The sequence below is a fragment of the Drosophila elegans genome, unplaced genomic scaffold (genome assembly GCF_018152505.1).
Source record: "Drosophila elegans isolate 14027-0461.03 unplaced genomic scaffold, ASM1815250v1 contig_397, whole genome shotgun sequence".
NCBI classification, from domain to species: Eukaryota; Metazoa; Arthropoda; class Insecta; order Diptera; family Drosophilidae; genus Drosophila; species Drosophila elegans.
Genome location: NW_024545782.1, coordinates 3,843,351 through 3,862,041, shown reverse-complemented (window position 1 = coordinate 3,862,041; position 18,691 = coordinate 3,843,351). Strand labels below are relative to the sequence as shown.

Here is an 18,691-nt window from a genome sequence, read left to right as displayed (position 1 = left end):
CCTAAGCTCTATGTATAATTCCTGACTTATGATGTTCCGCAGTATAAGGACCGCAAGCTTTTCATGCGTTTGCTTCAATTGGTTCTAGTCTGAGTGACAAAAGCAAAGTGTTTAAATTATTTGTATGACTCATAGCATAGTAAAAGAGTTTGGTCAGAACTCAATATACATACATAAATAAAACAATAAATGTAAAAACATATTTTTATAAGCGTGCTTTTAAGCAGCAATATTTTCTACGGAAATATGGCCCATTAATAATAAAACAAAAACCCATAACTTTATCTCAATCAAACCTTCGAGTTATAGAAATCTTAAGCTTTAATCTATTAGCTATTAATTAAAGCGGTTTTCGATCACAAAAGAACATTGCAAAATTAAAAGTGCGAGTAAATGCATTTCTCTTATATTATGCCAAAAGTTAAAAAGACGAGATTTTTTATATTTCAATTTTATACTCGTTTTTTTTGTAAATTTCCCCTTAAAGTATACTTTGAATGTTTAACAATATTTATTTCCAAAATCGTTAAGATAGAAAACTGAGAAATACCGGTTGGGCTTCGAGATTTTTACCTTATTCAAAATATTCACAATATTAAAAATATTCACATTATTTAAATACCTCTCACCGATTCTCTCTGACGATTTCGATTCTCTTAAGGAAAATATCTTACGTCGCCCAACTGGTAGTTTAAGCTTTCACAAATAATTTAAATTTAGTTTCTTGCCGATTTCCAACGCGTTCACAACCCAAAAACAGTGCCAGGAAACAGCGCCCGGTTCGCATGGCAGCTATCTATATAAGTATTTCGAGTGCTCGGCCGATCGACGGTTATATTAAAGCTTTATAAATATACATATGTGCGGCGGCCCTGCCTGCGTGCATGAGACTCAAGAAAAATAAGAAAATTTGGAAGCGTTGCAGTGCGTGGATGGTGGTATTGAAGATAGTGTAAACAAATATATGGTAGTCTCTGAACGGAGGCAGCCCTTTTCATATATTTCCGAAAAGTCTTGCATTTGAAATCCGCTGGGAAGATTTATGGGCAGTGCGCTGTTATTTAGCAAGAAAAACTATGCTATTTTTAAACCACAGCTAATTTTTGTGAAGTGAAAGTTCCAAAATTAAATCAAACAAACCGTTGTGTGTGATCGAAAGTGAAGAAAAGGATATACATATGTATATTTCTTATTGATGAAATGAATTAATGCATGGTGTAATGGGCAGGTGAATGCCGCTGAATAATCCCGAGCAAGACGCACAGAATCCCGACCCGACGGTTACGCAACACAGCTGAAAGATCCACACCATCCACATCCACGTCCACATCCACATCCAAGAGGCTGGCCCCATTCCCCGTCGTCCAGCCGCAAATTATTCTAAATGCGGAAGTATTTCGTGTGAGTCGATGGCGTTCTAAATTAAGTCACACGTTTTGCAAGTACCGCCGCAGAAAAACGTTCAGAACGCTTCAGATCAAAATAGGTTAAAACGGTGACAATTATTTATAAACGCACTAGGGATTTGCAACGCTCGCAAAGAGAGAGAGAGAGAGTAAAGAGAAAAGCGTGAAAGGAGTGCTGAAAGCTTCTAGTCATTCTCTGCAGTTCGCTCTTAGGTCCAAGTTCCTATTTTTCGACAAGAAACATGCGCAAGCGGTAGAGAATCGCCTGCGCAACTTCCACCTGTGCTAGTTTATTAGCTCCTCGCTCTCTTGATCGCTCTAAAAATATACAACAGATGGATACATATTTGTTATTGTTTATATTTACCATTTATTTTCGGATGTTTACTGTTTGTAAGAAGTGCATTGCTTGAAATTACAGATATGGAAAACGTATCGATGACTTATGTAGGTACAAAACTTACCCCAACAAAGTTTATGTATTTACTTATTGTTCGTCAACAACGGATTATTAAAAAAAAATCCTTATCTGGCGAAAATATATCTATGTTAATTTTAAGTCTTGACTATAATTTAAGGTTGTTGATTGGTTCTATGTGGTCACACGTAAAATGGCGATAAGGTCCTTAGAGGTGCAGAACAATTTAAAAGAGCTAGAAAATTAGGACAGATGCATTGTCATCCGGCGACTAGATTTCGAAAAAACAAAGAAATTAAATATGCACAAGGTGCCATATTCCGGAGTACGATCTAGTGTCAAACGCGCTAATTTTAAGAATTTCTTTTGCGGTCTCTCAATTCTTTTAACATGAATCTCCGCACTGGGACTCCAAATAAGCCAGCCATATTCAATTCGGGAGCAAACAATTGCCAAATTCCAAAGCAAAAATATTATTTTCATGAACTTTGTTCCCGAAAACTACCTTATTTAATAAATCATTAGGATATCTAAGAGCAAAATATTTATATATATACAAAATTATTAAACATCATTAAGTAACTATGTAAAAAAAGATCTGATAAGAAAATTTCGTTATTCTGTTTTGAGATGCGGTGAATTGTAGAGAACTGCATCATCTGAAAAAAAAAAACAAAAGATTAAGTTAATCATCACCATAAAATAGTCTTTTAAAGGAAACAAACTTCGGCAAGCCGAAGTTCATATATCCTTGCAGCTATTGCAAAAATTAAATATTCTTCAAAACATTAAAATCATCATTTACTTGCGTTAATGTTTAAAAACATTGAGGTTATGGTGATTTGCAGCTCAATTATTCGATAGTTCTATATGATATAGTTTTCCGATTTCGGAAAACGAAATCACATAGCTGCCATAGGAACGTTTGAATAATTAAGCTCAAAATCATCAATTCAATTAATTTTGCATTAGGTGCAAAGGTATATAAACTTCGGTTTGCCGAATCCGATTTTTCGAGCTTGATTCTTGAAATTTTCCAAATCGTATTTTCTCATATGTACATTGATCATGTTAAAAAACCTCGTAGACCGGACGAAATAATTTGTTAGCATATTTTAAAGTTTAGACTGTTAAAAATATAATCCTTAAAGGATTTTTAAAAACTCTAGTTATTTTCGGAGACACAGCCAATTTGTGAAGTGGCGTCCGAGTCATTAAAATAGTTTCCTAAACTTTAAACGCGTTTCTCAGAACTACTTTTAAATCGACGTCGTTTTGATATTTTAAATTATTTTTTTTTACAGTGGTCAACCCGATATCGGCATCTTTTTTAATTAAGAAATTATTTGATTTTTTTCCGATCTCTACAATAGCTGAAATAATGTCCACAGGAAGCAGGGATTTTTTTGAAGACTCCAAAGGCCTGTATCTCGGCCTTTTTGTATTTATTTGTATTCCTAAAATGTCAATAAAAACCATAACAAAATGCAGGCTTCTAGACAAAAATATCCCCTTAACACTGCGTCTGGCCGATGCTAGCTTCCGTTCTCCTTTTCTATAAGAAGATATGATTTAAAAACAATTTTAAAAAAAATTGGTATGAACTTGGAGATTTTGGAAACTATAAAGCAGGATATTTGGGATTTGATTCTAGTTATTCTAACGCAGTGCATTTTCAAAACGTGCCCACGCCCACTCTGACGCTCATAAAACGCGAAATTCTGTCATATCACTCTGAGAAATGGTATAAATTAGTTATTGGGGCTGTATATTTTTAAATCAAACTATTATTTTAGGTAGTCGGGAACCTCGGCTACAGCGTTTTTTAATACCTTTGCAGAGGGTATTATAATTTCAGTCAGAACTTTGCAACGCTGTGAAAGAGACATCTCCGACCCTATAAAGTATATAAAGTATTCTTGATCAGTATCACTAGGAGAGCCGATCTCCATATCCGGCTGTCCGTCCGCTTCTACGCAAACTAGTCTCTCAGTTTTCAAGCTATCTGCATGAAACTTTCCCAAAATTTGTTTTTTATTGCAGGTAGTATATTGCAACATATAGCTCCCATAGGAACAATCGGAAATAAATGAAAAAGAATTATAGCTTTGCTTTTTTGTTAATTTTTTTATAAATCTTAGAGATATAGTAATGGTTTAATATAAAGAATTTATAATAAAAAAATAAATAAAAAAATGTAGCTTCCTTACTTGTTATTTTAATAGTTTAGAATCAATGTTTTCAAACATATACGCAAATAAAATAAATAAACAAAATTTAAATATTTTCAAGAACATTACATTTTTGCAAAAGCTGCAAGGTTATATGAACTTCCCAACACTGTAAATTAGTGGATACAATATGCGTTCGATACTTCAATAATAATTTCAATACATCCGAAAAAGTCTGGTAAAGAAGAGGACATAATGCTATTACAATGTAACAATATATTTTATTATATAAAACGATTACAAATTTTCTAATATTAAGCAAAACCTGGATTGGATTGAATGGATTTTTAATCTCAATCTGCCTCAGCGGAGCTAACAGCTAATTGTCAAAACTCGTTTGACCAGATATTGAATTCAGCGACATATGACATTTAATATGTTCATGTTAAATGTATTCGAAGACATAAGTTTTAGAGAAAATCGAAGTTTAATAATTATAACAGTTGATTTCTGATTCAAAGACACTTACAAGAAAAATAAATAAAAAATCCGAAGGCAGCCATGGTATTTAAAAGTAATTGCCAAGTGAGTGATAGCAATGTGTATTGGCTGAAAATGTTTTACTATGTGATGTACGTGAACAACATTCTTTTCTTGATTTGGATTAATGCCAAAAATTCCTCAGTTTTGCACGAAACCAGTCGATTGGGAATATTGATCGAGCGAACTACATATATATCTTGGGGTCCAAGTGTACTAAAAACCTAGAAAACGAAACGTGCTGAAGTTTTTCAATGTCTTGTTCAGTTAATAAGTCAATAAGGTTTCCAAAAATTTAGTAATAGTTCTAAAGGCGAAAAAGGGTTGTTTTTATGAATCTTCGGAGGCGCCTTGAAAAAAAGTTGGCTTGCGGTCAACATAATAACTCGTGACCGGAGTAATAGATAAAAAAAATGTATATGCATTTTAAAGCTGATGAATTTTTCGAGGTAATCATAAAAAAAAAATTTTTTTTTTTTTTTCATTTTTTGAGCATTTTGAAAAGAACAACGCGATTTTAGCTAAACAAAATCGGGGTTAATTTGTTATTATTAAATGATTACCTGCTGATTTATGTGAAGAAGTAATGTTCAAATGTTCAAAAAGATAGTTCAGTAGATTTTGAGTTCTGATGGTCACGAACTTCAAAAAATACGTTTTCGGGCAGATCGTTTTAAAGTTTTTCATACGTGAACAATCTGGTAAAACTGCCGGTCGTTTGAAACGCTGTAACTCCGTTAGTTTTACTCGGATTGACTTAAAATTTGTACAGAATATTTTCAACATATTATTGACAGAAAAAAAATTTAAAAAAAAAGTTTTCCTGGAGGGCAAGTTTTAAATATTTTGCTTTTAAACTTAGCTCACAAAAGGTATACAAACAAACAGACAGACGGGCTAAATAAGCTTTAGGATAAAACCTTTTTAATGTGGCGGTACTGAAAAGGATAATAATGACAGTCATAATTTTAACAATGATATTAATTTCATAAATTATTCAGAAAAAGAAAAGCTGATAAGTTGTACGAGAACAGATGCATCATCTGTACCCATCGCTAAAAGGCGATCAGCTCTGCCCACTCGGCTTTCATCCCCAGACTCGATATCCCACGCGATGTAAGCGCTGCTTCCGGGATTACAAAGAGCATGGAGCCCGTAGAGCCGGCGATGAGGTGGCTGCGTCCTCCCCAAATCTTTCCGATGCCCAGAGTTCGCGGTAAGTCCTCCGAATGATTGTTTCAATCGGATCAAAGTATAAAAACTTTTTCCCTAGACCCTCTTCGCGGACGTGGACGTCAACTCAGAATCTTACCAGCGCCAATACAACCAACGGCAATGATATAGGTATGAATTTAAAATATAAACGTTTTAGTACGTTAGTAGAAAATCATTAAAATGTAGATCGTCACTTGTTATCTTCTGTATGAAATAAGTGTGTTCTCATAAAAGATAACAAACTAAAGGTTTAGAGAACTTATATTGGTTCTTAATTTTATTAAGATGTTTTTATTTGAAGATGTTCAACTGTTAAAAATAATTTAAAGAGTTTGTGTAAACGTGTACCAATCATGTTTGATTTAAAAATTTTTATTGCCGGTTTCTATTAATACCTGTATTAATAAACATTTTGTAAGCGATTTCTCAATGGCCATATTTAAGTATAATTATATTTGTGATTACATTAAAATTATACTCAGGAATTAAACCCGATACAGATAATTTCAATTACGGTTACATCCAACATCAATATTCATATTATGCTTTAAATTTAAATTTTGGTAAAGGTAAAAAAAAATTTTAATATTTACAAAGTTCGACCCTTGAAAAAAAATGTGAAAATATGAAAATATGAATTGAAAAGAAAAACCTTTTTTTAAACATATTATTGTTGTTTTTTTAATTAATCCCGACATTGAGAAATCGTTTCCCACATTTAATTATTTAAGTTGCTAAACATACATATGTTACGAATCCTAATCCATGTGTTTGTCTTCGTATTTCTCTCACTCTCTCACGTTTGCACAAAAAACCAACACCAACTGTGCCACCGTTGTCGCTCTGTGTCTGTCTCTTTTTCTCTCTCTCAACACTAATCTCTGCATTCAATGAACCGCTAACGTTAACTACTACCATGCGTCGCGTGATCTGTACTGTGCTCCCGCTCTATCTTTCACTCTCGCTCATTCTCTGGCATCCCTTTGTCTCACTCTCGCACTCACGTATGCGAGCGCAATTCAACGCTAACTGCAACCTCCAACTCAAAACTTGCACCTGCATGTCGCCACCTGACGTCCTTACTGAACCCAGTTGTCCACTTCAATGTAGAACTGAAAAAGCGCCCGCAATCATGGGCCTCCACGCCGGATATTGACGAGCCGGACGATGCCGGACGCCGTCCGCAAGCATCGACCACCAGTCGAGCAGCCGCCGTCGAGGATCACAATGTAGCTGTTACGGTGAAGCTGCCGGTGCCGCCACGGCGACACACAACCGCCTTAGACATCAAGGAGGTAAGATATGGATGATGAGTTTTGTGAAGATAAATGTATTTAACACTGTTCTCAACTTTTAAATATAGCCTTTTATGCCTCTAAAAAAATAAAATAAGCTTAGGGCGTTGGGAAATAGCTTCGAAAATTATTACTCATACGTACTGTTTCTGTGCTTTACATATGTATATGTAAGCTGTTTTTTATATTGCTACCAATAGACTTGGTTTTATTCCAGCACTTTATCTTTGGTCTAGAATATAATTAATATGAGTGTCTTCAAAATAATTGAAGATCTTGAAGCCAGTAATATGGAATAAAGTTTTTAATTTAACATTAAGAGGGGAAAGTAGAGAGTTTAAAGTATTCTATAGCTAAACCTAAACAACAAAATTCATGCAGCGTGTATCAAACACGGCCCTTTTTGAACGGTATTAAAAGGTTTACGTACCAGCCAACTTTAAGTCAAAAAGCTGAAAGGACTAGAAGGGAAATTTCATTTTAATTTTCTCATATTCAATACAAATCCAATAACGTACTTATATTTTAATGGGAAAAGTTTACAAACTTACATTTTTTTAATAACAAAAATTTTGTTTAAATGGACGGTGATAAACACTGTATTACACAATGACCAAAAGACACAGAAAAAAAAGGTGTCCCAACCTACAGACATTTCACTGAATTATTAGTTCCCTTATTGGAGGAAACTTGTTAAAAGTTGGGTAGGAGTCTTTATTTCATTTAAAATAAATTAAGAACGTTTTTTTTATCTCTTTTAATGCCACTGTAGATGCAAACAAAAATTCATACAAATTTAACCCCAAATTTAAAGGGTTTTTTTATTTATAATATTTTAAAAAGGATACAAATTTGGAGCCATTTTAATATTTCTTTTTTCTACCTATTTTGCATTAAGGCCATGTTTCAGAAGCTTCAGAAAATTCAACTAATTTTTTAGGAACTTGTATCTGATTTATTGAGTAATTGTAACAACTGTTAATGTCTTTCTTTAAACATTCGTTGTATGCAGGTGGAACCAGCTATTACACCGCCAACCCGTGTCACATCCTCACCCAGTAAAACTTCAAGTATTCCAGATGAGTTAGTCATCCTATCGACAGACAGTCTAGCAGAGCGTGTCCGCAAAATGAATCTTCTCAAGAAACAGCGCAGTTTGAACTCCAGGGAAAACAGTCGGGAGCGATCCGTTCCTCGGAGAGAAGAGTGAGTTTCTTTGAGAATTGGCTGTATACAATAAAGGCTAGCTTCATATATAGAAATTTTGATTATTAAAGTGTAATCCATTTCTTAACCATTAGAGAAAGTGAGTCTACAGCTGCCTCAGCACCCGTGGTTCCTGATCGTCCAGAGCGCAGCAAGTCGGGGACTGCCCTAAATCAGACGCCCCAAGCCGAGCTGAAGCGAGCTTCCCTGCCGCCAAAGAAAGTGGCGGTGCCAACCACCACGACTGCGTCCAGCAGCAGCAGCAGCACCAGCACCTCCCTAAAGATCTCCACTTCCGTCAGCGGCGAAGTAAAGGCATCATCCTCGTTGAGTTCCTCGACTAGTTCAAGTTCGGTTCGTCGCAAGGAGACGGATGCGGCGACGGCTGGCAAAGAAATCAAAAGACAAACCGTACCGGCAGCATCGGCATCCAACACCAGCGCCATGGCCACTTCATCCAAGTCCCAGGACACGCAGGCTATGCAGGACGAGGTGAAGACACTGCGACAGGATCTGGAGTCGATGAAGACACGGGCCGAAAGAGCGGAGCGAGACAAGAGTGACATTCTTCTGCGGCGTCTGGCCTCCATGGACACCGCCTCCAATCGGACCGCTGCCTCGGAGGCGCTTGTTCTCCAGCAGAAGCTGAACGAAATGAAGGAGCAACTGGAGCGCGTCAACGAGGACAAGCGCCGACTCAACCTGCGGATGAAGGAGCTGGAGAACAAGGGCAGCGAGTCCGAGCTCCGTCGAAAGCTGCAGGCCGCCGAGCAGATATGCGAGGAGTTGATGGAGGAAAACCAAAGTGCCAAGAAGGAGATACTCAACCTGCAGGCCGAGATGGACGAGGTGCAGGACACGTTCCGCGACGACGAGGTGAAGGCCAAGACCAGTCTGCAGAAGGACCTCGAGAAGGCCACCAAAAACTGTCGCATCCTCAGCTTTAAGTTGAAGAAAAGCGATCGCAAGATCGAAACCCTGGAGCAGGAGCGCCAAAGCTCCTTCAACGCTGAGCTGTGCAACAAGGTCAAGAAACTGGAGGAGGAGCTGCGTTTCTCCAACGAGCTCACCCGGAAGTTGCAGGTGAGTGACCAAAAAAGGGGTTCCAGAAGTGCACTAATAAAAATAATCAAAACCATCAAAAACCAGGCCGAGGCCGAGGAGCTACGCAATCCCGGCAAGAAGAAGGCACCTATGCTGGGGGTCCTAGGCAAATCCACGTCGGCGGATGCCAAAATCACCCGAGAGTCCCTCACACGTGGCGGCTCCCAGGAGGATCCTCAGCACCTTCAGCGCGAGCTGCAGGACTCGATTGAACGGGAGACGGACCTCAAGGACCAACTGAAGTTCGCCGAAGAGGAGGTAATGCCGCGTGACGCACAGAACCCATCCGATTAATCATTTGACCACTTTCACGAAGCTTCGGCGACTCAGGGATCGCGAGCGAAAGCGGGTTAGATTCAGTTGTGGCACTCAAACCTCACCCGATGCGTCCCATGAGGTGATGGCCTTCCCCCGGGGCACACAAACCGAGCCCGAAGTCCAGAGCGAAATATCTAGCGGTTCGGAGAACCTGGTGACCTCCAGAGAGGCGGTCACCCAAACTAATTTTAAAACGATCGATAGTAATGCTTCTGCGGAACTGCAAACCATGCCGTCTCCATTTGTGGGTCTTTTTCCACCTTCATCGTCTGCCAGAGTGGGCCAGTCCAGATCCTTGCTCTTCCCCAGCGCCATTTCGCGTGTCCTTCTGAGTGGAGCAGGTATCAAGAACCTGGCCGGGAGGATCCGTCCAAGGATACGATCCGCATCCGCACCAATGCCTTTTCTTGTTTAGCAACCATTTGTAGAACCAGTTTATGTGCCGTTCATTAGTCAGAGCTCTCCAAAACTATTTTTATCCTCGAATACGATCTCTGAATGGTTCATTAATCTATATATTAATATATGCCTTACTCTTCCTTATTCCCTTGCAATAAATCAAGCTTTTGTGTTTCAGGCTGAACATATGAGGAAAAAGGTGACTCGTTTCGAGGATGAAAATGAGTCTTTGATGATGCAGTTGAAAAAAATGGCAACGCGCTCAAGAAGTACGAACCAAACGATACACCCAAGTAGACAGTTAAATAAACTAAGTACTTAACCTTAGTTCGTAGACAAGTTAATCAAGTTCATTTTAATTTTACCGCCATGGTTGTCACTTTAGTTTATAATATCCAAACTAACTTTGACAAATACAATTGTAACTCAGAGGGTTTCGTTTCATTTCATTTAAATGACAACCATGGAATTTAATCATCATAAACTTAGGCAAAGGTCGAAAAAGCTCAACAACCAGCGTGACTTAACCTATATTTTGACTTCTTTTAACCGAATTTCGAGGATGTTTCTTAACCAACTAACTTGATTTTTCATACGCTTATTAATACATAAACCGAATCAGTACTTTGCCATTTTTTGCGGCTGCTCATTTAATTAACAGTGACTAATCAAAACCACCCTTATCTAAATTCTAAATGCTAGTAACTAACTAAAAGCGTTATTAAAACAAAAAATAGAATAGAAATTTAAGTGATAATTAATTTGATGATTTTCGGTTAGGTCGCAAGCTGAGTCCCACACCGCATCCCCATCGACTGGCACCCGAAGTTCACGCCGATCGCGACGAGGGAATCTCCGACGAGGATGATCCCGCTGAGCTGAGGATACTGTTGGAGCTAAACGAGCAGGAGGCCTCGATCCTGCGGCTCAAAGTGGAGGATCTGGAGAAGGAGAATGCCGAGTCCAAGAAGTACGTGAGGGAACTGCAGGCCAAGCTGCGACAGGACAGCTCCAATGGCAGCAAATCCTCTCTGCTCAGTTTCGGCACCTCGTCCAGTGCGGCCGAAAAGAAGGTGAAGGTCCTCAACGAGGAGCTGGCCCAACTGCGCAGGACTCTTTTGGAAAAGGAGCAGGCTGCCGACACGCTGAAGGCTCAGCTCAGCAAGCTGGACACAATCGAGGCCGAGAATGAAAAGTTGGCCAAGGAAAACAAGCGTCTGCTGGCGCTGCGAAAGGCGAGCGAAAAGAATGGAGAGGTGGATCAGAAGGTGAAGGAGTCGCTGGCCTTGGCCCAGCGGGAAAGGGATGAGCTGACGGCCCGGCTCAAGCGGATGCAGTTGGAGGCGGAAGCCAAGTTGCCGCCCCGCACAGCCAAAAGAGTCAACGACCTGACGCCCAAGAGCCACCTTAAGAAGTGGGTGGAGGAGCTGGAGGACGAGATAGGTGAGATGCGTGTCATGCTCAGTTCCAGTGGAACCGACCAACTCAAGGCTCTGCAAACGGCCAAGGGAACGCTGGAGGAGGATCTTAGGAAGTGCAAGCAAAAACTGTCCCTCGCCGAAGGGGATGTCCAGCGATTGAAGCTGCTGAACGGAGCCAGCAGCAAAGTCAGCGAACTGGAACAGAAGCTCAAGCGAAGCGACGAGGACACCAAGAAGCTTAACTCAAAGCTGAAGGACTTGGAGGAGAAGGTCAAGAAGCAGGAGGCGCAGCTTAAGCTGGGCGAAACGACCAAGTCGTCTTGGGAGACGCAAAGTAAGCGGGAGAAGGAGAAGCTGTCCAGCCTGGAGAAGGACATCGAAAAACAGGCCAAGGAGAAGGAGAAGTTGGAGGACAAGATCACTCAGCTGGATGCCGATCTGGTCAGTGCCAAGAAGTCGGCCGAGAAGAGCAAGTCCAGTCTGGAGAAGGAGATAAAGGAGCTCAAGACCAAGACGAGCAAATCGGACAGCAAGCAGGTGCAGGACCTCAAGAAGCAGGTGGAGGAGGTTCAGGCCTCATTGAGCGCCGAGCAGAAGCGCTACGAGGACCTCAACAACCACTGGGAGAAGCTCTCCGAAGAAACGATTCTGATGCGGGCCCAACTCACCACCGAAAAGCAGAGCCTCCAGTCCGAACTGAACGCCCACAGGCAGAAGATCTCCGAAATGGACACCATCCGCATCGAGCGCACCGACATGGCCCGCAAGTTGAGTGAGGCCCAGAAGAAGATCGCCGATCTGCAGGCTAAGGCCCTCAAATCCGTCAATGGCAACGGGAGCGAGTACGAGCGCACCGTCCTCAAGAACAAGCTGGCCGAGAAGGAGCACGAGTACGAACGGCTGCGCCGGGAGAACGAGATGAACATCGACCTGGTCTTCCAGCTGCGCAAGGATAACGACGATCTGAATGGCAAGCTCAGCGACTACAACCGGATCGAGCAGGCACAATCCTCGCTAAATGGACACGGAGCGAGGCGTGAGGCGGAGATCAGGGAGCTCAAGGAACAGTAAGTCGAGGAACACAGGCCTCATTCCTATGAAGAGTGTATTTGCCAACTGATTTCAGAAAAAGAATTCGCAAACATTCCTCATGGTTAAAATTCAATAATATTTTTGACAGCACTTAATTCGAAAAGCTCATCAAAAATTGAACGTCTTAAGATACTGGAATAACCTTTTCCGGCCATTCAGTTATTAAAAATGTTTTTATATTATATATTTTATACTATTTTTTTTTATTAGTTTGCAACGCAATAAGTTGGTTTTGAATTTTTTGTAGTTCTTCAAGATATGATGGTTAATTATTTGAGACTTACGATTTAAATTTAAATAAATTAAAAAAAAAATAAACGAAACAGGAAAGAAAGCAGTTATTAGATAACCGTTACTCAGCCAACGGCAGAGCAGCGACAGAGCGGCGGCAGAGGACTTTTTAACTTCTAAAATAATAGCCCTCTTTTTAGAACATTTTTGTGTCTACCGATAAGTTTGACCGAAACGAAGGTGTATCATAACTCCATGGCAAAGGTCTAACATATCTCAGAGTGACTTGAGTGTTAAAGTAGGCGTGACTCCGCTTTAAAATAAAAGCGCTGCTTAGAAATTACTATAATCTGCATCTTAAATCTCAAATCTCTAGCTCTTATAGTTCTCTCGAGATCTCGACTTTCAGACGAACACATTTCCTTATTTCTTTTGGATATAGAAATGGTTTTATAATTCAGAATTAAGCTTTTAATTTTATTCAAATCGAAAAACGATGTCACATAGCTGCCATAGGAATGATCGAATATTTGAGTCAAAAATAGCTTCAATGTTCTTGAACATATATACATATAAATTGATATTTAGATGTTTTAAAAAAGATTTATTTTTGCGATAGCTGGAAAGATATATGAAATATTACGTAAGCCAAATATTTATATTTCCACTTCATTTTTTTTCTATTTAATAATAATTTAATAATTTGTTTTTTTAAGTTTTAATAATAAAACTGAATTTTGTTGAATTCTGAGTCATCCACAGTCTCTATAAATATGATTTATTTTCGCCAACAGATTACAGAGCACTGAACTGCAGATGAAATCCGAAGTGGCCACTGTGCGACTTCGCTATGAGCAACAGGTTAAGAACCTTAGTGGAGAACTCAACTCGATGCAGGTTAGTAAAAATGAAATAGTGAAAGTCTATCGAAATCCACAAACAACATTTTTCTTCACAACAGCGCCAATGTGAACGCTTCAAAAAGGATCGCGATGCCTTCAAGCAGATGCTGGAAGTGGCCCAAAAGAAGATTGGCGACCTCAAGGCCAACAACACGGGAAGACAGAGTCGGGGCTCCATGCACAGCAGCGATGACGACGACAAGAGCAAGATTGCCTATTTGGAACAGCAGGTATATGATCACAAACTAGCCTAGTTTTGGAAAGCCTCGCAACTGATCAGGTATGGTTACGTTCTGGCTTTTTCCATTGCAGATTGGCCATCTAGAGGATCAGCTGGTCGAATCCCGCCTGGAATCCAGTAAGATTAAAACAGAACTCGTCTCGGAGCGCAGCGCCAACGAGATCAAAATATCGGAGATGCAGTCGAAGCTCAACGAGTTCGAGGAGGAACGCGTCATCGGGTCGGGCAGCACCAAGCTGCCGGGCATGAAGACCAAGCTGGAGCTGTCCTGGCAGAAGGAGCGCGAGGATCAGCAGCGACTGCTTCAGGAAACCTCCACGCTGGCCCGCGATCTGCGCCAGACCCTCTTCGAGGTGGAGCGGGAGCGCGACAAGGAGCGGCTGGAGTCCAAGCGGAAACTCGACCAGATCAAGCGGGCCACCGAGGAGGAAATGGAGGAGGGTCGCAAGAAGATTGCCGAGCTGCAGTGCGATCTTCTGGAGCTCCGCGATGTCCACGCCAAACTCCGTACCTCCAACGAGAAATTGAGACGCGAGGTGAGTGCTTTCATAGTAAACGAGATATTAACTTTGAAGCAAGATCCTTATGGAGGAAGATGGCATTTTCTTTTGAAAATTAAAATGCGCATATATTCGTTTCTTTTTAAGTTAGGAAGGCACAAAAATGACGTCCATTTAGAAGACTATTTATTTGCAAAAATCATACTAAAATTGGTTAAAAATTCTTCAAGATATATTAAAAAAAAAATAATAAAATGTGGTTGCTTAAAAGTACCAGAGATGATGAACTATAGCTGCAGTGGCAAACTATCTTCAGTCAAGTGCCTTTAAGTTTGCAACACGAAAAAACGAAGTGTATCGAGTGCCCCGACTACTAGATAACATTTTTTCTCCTAATGCTCTTTTAGTTGACAATATTTTTGACTCACTCCCCCCATCCATTTCGAAAACATAATATCATGGGCCCATGGACCCCTTTAGTTTGGTAACTTCACCAGTTAATATCCAAAGCTTTTGATTTCAGCGTGAGCGCTACGAAAAAGAGCTGATCAAACGACGCATGGAGGCAGACGGAGGAGATCGTAAGGTGGGTGCCCTCTTGCAGACCGTTGACGAGCTGGTGAAGATTGCTCCCGACCTGAAAATGGTTGGCAGCGGGGGATCAGCGCGAAGCAGCAGCTCCGGCTACGACAAGAACTTGCGTCCGGACCAGCCGAATGTGCGGCGCAGTCGCTCGCCGTCGCCCACCCTGAGCAGTTCCCAGATCACCAGTGTCCTGGCCAGACTGGCGGAAGCCTCCGAGGAGCTGCGCAAGTTCCAGCGGGTGAACGAGGACGAACAGGAGCGCAGCCGGATGAGGCGCAGTAATCTGCGTCGGGCTGCCTCGCAGGAAAACGATCCCCATGGCAGCACCAGTTCAGTGGCCAGTGCTGCGGGTTCGCAGCGGGGCGGAAGTCGACTATCCCGAAACTCATCCAACAACGGCAGTCTGATTCGGAAGAGCCTCTCACTGGATCACTCCATACAAAGGGATCAGGTGAGCTGAGCAAAAAGACCTTACCCCATCAATAGACCAAATGGGCAAAAATATCCACAATAAGCAAACAATGCAACACAATATGCATTATGCGCAATATACAAAAAATTTTATGCTAAACAAATCATAAAGACAGGAAAAACAGAAAGAAAACTAACTTCGGCTAGGCAAAGTTTTTATACCCTTGAAGCTATTGCAAAAATTAAATATTATTTAAAACAACAATATTTCCAAATGAGCAGTATTGCTTTTCATTTAAATTATTCGATTGTTTCTATTGCAGATATAAGACATAGTCAATAAAATTAGAACCGTTATTCCGGAATAATAAACCATATATAAAAGTTTATTCAAATCAATTGAAATTGGAATTGAATTATTCATAAATATTTAAGATTGTTCCTATGCGAGCTATAGGATATGGTCGTCCGATTAAAAAAAAAAACTAAGCCCGTAAATCTAAAGTATTTAAAATTTTCTTAAAGAATGTTAAAATAAAATTAAAAAACGCTAAGCTTAAATTTTTTTGTATTAATTATTATTTTGATTGTTCCAATGGGAGCTTTATTACATAATCGTCCGATTTTAGCAAAATATAACCGTAAATCTAAAATAACTACAACTTGAAGAATATTAAAAAAAAAAACGAGAAAGGAAGCAAACTTCGGCCAGCCGAAGTTCATATTCTGCAGAAATTCTTGAAAACATTAAAATTATGATTTACTTGCGTATATGCTTAAAGACATTGAAGCTATGATGATTTGTAGCTAAATTATACGATATTTACTATGGCAGCTATATGATATGGTTTTCCGATTTGAATAAAATTAAAACCGTAATTCTCAACTGTCAAATTATTAATAATTCAAAGAGTTAAAAAAAAAAATAACAAAATAGAAAAGTTAAATTTTTAAAAAAATTTTTTGTTATATTTCTATTGTTTTCATGGGAGCTATATGACATAGTCGTCCGATTTCGATGAAATTCTAACCATAAATCTGAAATCCTGCCCCTTTAAGTTACATTAAAATTCAATTTAAAAAGGACCATCAAAAAATTAATTTGTTGACAATTTAATGGCATACTTAAGCCGAAACAAATCTTATTTTCAAATCAACTTCGACTGTGCTTGCAGAATATTTGGCGTCAAGACGATGGCAGTGTGTCCTCCATGCAATCTATTGACTCCGAACTGGGTGGCCTGGTGAGGGACTCCAGCTTGGACTCACGCCTGGACTCGCGACTGTCCGGTGGATCTACCCAGAGCGACATACCGCGAGGACCACGCAAGAAAAAGAAGGGAATCATGGGCAAGCTGCGCAGCCTGACCAAAAGCAGTCGCAATTCCGAGAGCGAGATATCAGTGAGACTTGGCCAATAAAAACCTGTAGTCTTTCGATTCCAATGTTTCGTATCTCCTGGTAGATTCAAGGATCGGACTCGGACATCAGCGTTGCCAGTGACTTGAGATCGAGCAAGAAGGATCTTCGCGTCCGGCTCTCGGGAATGTTCAAGCGCTCCGGCTCCAACTCTCGCAGCGAAAGCATGGAACGGGCCGGAACCGATCAGAGACCCGTGGCCGTCACTGTCGTGGGACATCCTGATGGACCACAACCCCGCGAGCCGCCACCTGCCAATTCCCTCACGCCCAGACCCATCCGTTCTGTAAGATATTCGAACTTTAAGTAAGGTCCTGTGAAATTTTAATCGGGATATCCATTACAGATTCCTAAGCCGCCCAGCGGCGGGGCACCCACCACACCAACCACAAGACGTCGAGTAGCCAAGTAGTCACCATTGGTTAATAGGTTTCAATCTCTTAGGATTCGTAATAATCGTAGCTGTAGACGTTCGAATAATCCTCGCCCTATTGGCTTCCGGATTGCAAATTTTAGTCATGCCAAGCCATCATAATTATTTGTTGTTTTTGAATAGTTTACTACATTATTATTTGAACTCTCAGCCGAAATAAAGTCATTTTTTTCAAAAAAATTTTCATTAAGTCTGGTTTCTCATTTTTTTTTAATTCTAAAAAGAAAAAATTTACATAATAAATTACTTTATCCCATCAAATACCCACATTTATGTAAATCAACCCAGCGGCTAGAGTGCCCATCAGAATTGGACATGTGGCATCTATGAGTCCCCACAATGTTGTTGGTTTCTCCAAATGAGCAACGAAAAAAAACACGGAGCTAAGAAGGAACAACATTACGAGTTCCAGCATCGTAATTTTCAAGGGTTTCCGATTTTCGTTTCCAAAAATGTACATTTATTCCCTTACAGAAATTTCAAATGTCTCTCGAATATTTCTTTCAAATTTAGCTTTCATTCCAAATCTGAATACGAATAAAAGTCATTTAGAGCAGCAGACTGACCTTTAAAAGCGGAGAGGGGAATGTTTTCTATTGTATGAACAATTCTTAAAAATATTGACGAAGAAAGTGGAGGTTAAAAAACCTTAAATCCCCCAAAACACGATTGGAACGTACAGATTTTTATGGAAAAAACATCGTAGTAGCCAACACATTTTTTTAATTGTTAAACCTTTTTTAGGTAAACAAATCTACAATTATTTTTTAGAAAGATTTTTACTTAAAATCGTGTTTGCTATTTACTTAATAATTTCACTTTCGTGTCTCCTTCATAGGGTGTTCTTAAGTGGCTTTTGCTCCTTGAGTAAATAGCAGAAACGATATTAAAATGAAACTTGTTTTATAAAAAAATAATATATATTGGCAATGTTTTGTTGAAGATATTTGTGTTGGCTATTTTTCGAGTCCACAAAAATCGACTCACTCTAATATACACTGTACGTACGTGTTAATTCCACGAATGATCAATCGGTACAAGACGTAAATAAAAAGAGTGAGTGACATTTATTCTATTTACTTGCAATTTATGTATATATTCAAAGTATTTTGTTTTGCTTAAAACTTTTTTTTACTTTCATGTTTTGTTTGTTTTTTACACACTACATTAATTTGGTTTGTTAAATATAATTTCAAAATGTATAATTCATTTTTGGATTTTACTTATTGTTTTTTACTTCTTTTGTGTGTGTTCTTTCAAATGAATCTAAGGTAAAACAATTTATTTGAAAACAATTGCTTAAGGTTTTTATATACCAATCCAATATGCAAACAAAGAGTTACAAGTTTCAATTTGATGTCATTTTGAGTATGTGGCATGTTCA

The 18,691-nt window shown here is 39.5% G+C and overlaps 2 protein-coding genes across 4 annotated transcripts; one reads left to right on the top strand and one right to left on the bottom strand.

The window, feature by feature from the left end:
* The first annotated feature begins 728 nt into the window (after positions 1-728).
* LOC108135245 (trichohyalin) lies at positions 729-17,497 on the top strand. 3 transcript variants are annotated; one of them, XM_017255909.2, is made up of 16 exons: positions 729-1,401; positions 5,537-5,751; positions 5,809-5,879; positions 6,861-7,045; positions 8,058-8,251; positions 8,347-9,334; positions 9,401-9,613; positions 10,251-10,341; positions 10,853-12,560; positions 13,611-13,713; positions 13,778-13,948; positions 14,031-14,495; positions 14,983-15,495; positions 16,631-16,858; positions 16,921-17,160; positions 17,221-17,497. In XM_017255909.2, exons 2-16 carry the CDS (start codon positions 5,570-5,572, stop codon positions 17,284-17,286), a joined length of 5,418 nt encoding a protein of 1,805 aa, XP_017111398.1. In that variant the 5' UTR covers positions 729-1,401; positions 5,537-5,569; the 3' UTR covers positions 17,287-17,497. The 3 variants fall into 3 exon arrangements, with proteins under 3 accessions (XP_017111398.1, XP_017111399.1, XP_017111397.1); XM_017255910.2 differs by lacking the exon at positions 10,251-10,341 and adding an exon at positions 9,672-10,014; XM_017255908.2 differs by having other exon boundaries at positions 6,843-7,045.
* LOC108135246 lies at positions 17,410-18,463 on the bottom strand. The gene is made up of 2 exons (XM_017255911.2): positions 17,576-18,463; positions 17,410-17,523 (listed from the first exon to the last, which is right to left on the bottom strand). The coding sequence occupies exons 1-2, from the start codon at positions 17,765-17,767 to the stop codon at positions 17,518-17,520; spliced, it is 198 nt and encodes a 65-aa protein (XP_017111400.1). The 5' UTR covers positions 17,768-18,463; the 3' UTR covers positions 17,410-17,517.
* Positions 18,464-18,691: the final 228 nt, after the last annotated feature.